Source organism: Pinus tabuliformis, chromosome 1_2 (genome assembly GCF_031772625.1).
Source record: "Pinus tabuliformis cultivar Carrire ecotype Pingquan chromosome 1_2, CPIR1, whole genome shotgun sequence".
Classification (NCBI taxonomy): Eukaryota; Viridiplantae; Streptophyta; class Pinopsida; order Pinales; family Pinaceae; genus Pinus; species Pinus tabuliformis.
This window is the reverse complement of record NC_142298.1, coordinates 687,620,921-687,623,681: the sequence shown is the minus strand read 5'-3', so window position 1 is coordinate 687,623,681 and position 2,761 is coordinate 687,620,921. Positions and strand designations below refer to the sequence as shown.

General features: G+C 35.9%; 1 protein-coding gene across 1 annotated transcript; it reads left to right on the top strand.

The window, feature by feature from the left end:
* Positions 1–2,020: 2,020 nt before the first annotated feature.
* On the top strand, positions 2,021–2,512 carry LOC149207600 (uncharacterized). The gene has a single exon (XM_089398088.1). The coding sequence runs from the start codon at positions 2,021–2,023 to the stop codon at positions 2,510–2,512; it is 492 nt and encodes a 163-aa protein (XP_089254214.1).
* Positions 2,513–2,761: the final 249 nt, after the last annotated feature.

Sequence of the window (2,761 nt, the reverse complement as noted above, 5' to 3'; positions counted from 1 at the left end):
CACCTGGTCATAGCCCCCAGTCCTATTATGCAGAAACACAGAAGAGGGATAAGCCAAAAGGGGCCAAAGGATATTGGCGACCGTAGATATCTAAAGCATGTTCAGTATTAAAGCCCCCTCACTCTCTTATCCTTGATGCACTTGTATAATTTGATCCGTGAGGCAGGATGGGCTCTAATAGTGTTTTACAGGGAGTCTGGAAGGGACGGATGAGTTGACAGTTGTGATCTGAGTCTGTTACAACCATCACGTGTGTCACTCATGTTTCCTGTGAAAGAAGAATTAAAGTAGTTCAGGCCAAAAGAGAAAAGGAACCAGTAGAGAGATTACGAGGCATAATTTAACAAAGACATGTCGCAACCAGAGGCCAACAAAGAGGAGTGGTGTGGAGATATTTACAGGGCCATCATTTCAGTTCATTAGGATTTCTATTTTTTTGTTTTTGATTGAGTTTGTTATAATGTTTGAGTTCCAAGAAAGGCATCTTTCTGTTGTAAATATGGGAGGTGACAGAGCCAACGCGCCGAGACAGCTAGCCATGTTGACAACTGGAAAGTCTCTTGAGATATTTTTTAATTCTCCATTTCTCCCTCTCCTTATAAAAGGGAGGAAGAAACATTAAATAGAAGTTCTGAATTCTGTGGAAAAACTATATGTGATTTCTGAAACTGTATGGATTCCAGATTTGCATCTTTCTAAATATGAATGAAATAGTAGCGATTCCAACCTTCGAGTATTACAGTATGTTTTTTCTTTGTTAAACTTCCATTATGTTCACATTTCCTCTCCGATTTCATGGAATTGTAGCTGCCAAAAATATCTCTTATGTTCTTACAGATTCATTTGAGTTGACTAGTTAATGCACATGCATGTATGTAATTATGAGATTATATCTAAATTTGCGCTCCATGAATCACAGCATCCAATCCTCTTACATCCATATGTCTATATTTAACTCAGATAAGTATAGAACTCTTGAGGTTTCAAGCTCTATGTGACGAGTTAGTCTTCTCCCTCTCTTCTTTCATTACTCTGCAAAAGTTGATTAAACTATAAGTCCTCAAATTACTCAGCTTCCACTAGTTTTTACCTATATTCTTGTGAGTTGTATATGTGAAATGATACCAGAAATACATGGCTTATATCCTTGGATGAAGGAACCAACCCATGTTGTTATGTGTATATTTGTATATTTGTAATTACTTTGTGTAGATGTATATGATGTCTCTGGTTTCCTGAAGATCATATAAGACACATAAAGATAGATGTTACCAAGCACTGGTCTTGTAAACAATCCAAGGTTGTCTCTGGAAGCAAAAAAAAATATACATGTGACTGAAATTTTAAAAATTCCCTCCCAAAAGTCTAAGTTGTTGAAAGCCCTTGATGCACCTCATGGAAAGGAAATGTTATTTTTTCTAAGGATGGATTTGTGGATGCCCCTATCATTTTGCAAAGTAGTGATATGTGTAGAGGTAACAAGGATCATTAACCTTTCATTTTTACTTTATTGATAACTGGGTTACTTTTGCATATAATTATATGTTTGATTTTGGGGAATCATCGTGTGTCACGACAAAGAAGGTTATGAATCACTTAATCTTGAGGATTTCTAGACCTTACCACAATATTTGTGCTATGGATTCCAAGATTATTGAAGTTTGTGTTTTGATAGATGATTTTCAAGTCCACTTGGGAGTGCACCCTGATATAATGATCGTAGTGGATATTGTGGTGATTGATGTTATTGATGCTTGGGGTATGATGTCTAGAAAGTGGGGAGTTGATATAGGGGTTAGTTTACAAATGGAATTAAGTTATGCTACCATCCCTAATAGTGAGGGCATCATGGTTAGATTGGATAGGGGGTAGGAGAGAAAGTATCATGTGGAAAATCTCAAGAAGTCTTATAATGAAATTGTGTATGAATTTGATGACTTGGGTAATTATGTTATCTTGGATAACTCTATTGCTCCTTTGGAGGAGAAAGTGGAAACTAAAGAAGTATTGGATTTGGAATATGAACTTTGATGGGGCTCATTCAAAATTTGGTAAGGGAGCAGGAATTGCCTTTACCTCACCCCTTGGTCATGTATTCAAGTTTGCCTATAAACTAGAATTTGATGCAACCAACAATGTAGCAGAGTATGAAGCTTTATTGTTGGGTCTTGAGTTGGCAAAAGACTTGAGGATTAAATTGCTTAGTATCAAGGGGGATTCTGATTTAATTATTCTTCAAGTAAAAAATCAATTTGCTTGTAAGAATGATAGATTAAAGAAGTATCACAATGTTGTTTGGGACAATATGGAATATTTTGATGCATTATATCTTCAAACAATTCCTAGAGAAGAAAATAAACAAGCCAATGAGATTGTAGTGTATGCATCTACCTTACATCTTGCAGAGAAATTTATGGATGATAAGGTGAGGATGGAAGTAACTTTTAGACCATCAGTTCTTGATAATGTTGATAATTGGATAATTTGTAATGATGAAAGTCAAGTGATTTGATTTTTGAATAATATGGAGGAATTCTCAGATTTTAAAGTTGGCTACAAGGAAGAAGGTTGTAACTATACGAAATGTATAGAAGTGTCAAATCCCACTCTTAGGGATCGTGTAGCCATGGAGAAAATGTTTGATAGACATGATGTTGTGAAGAGAAAAGAGGAAAAGAATATTGACCCAAGGGAGTTCATTGAAGTAAACATTGGTACCACTCAAGATCCAAAGATTATCAAGATAGGAAAGGGTACCACT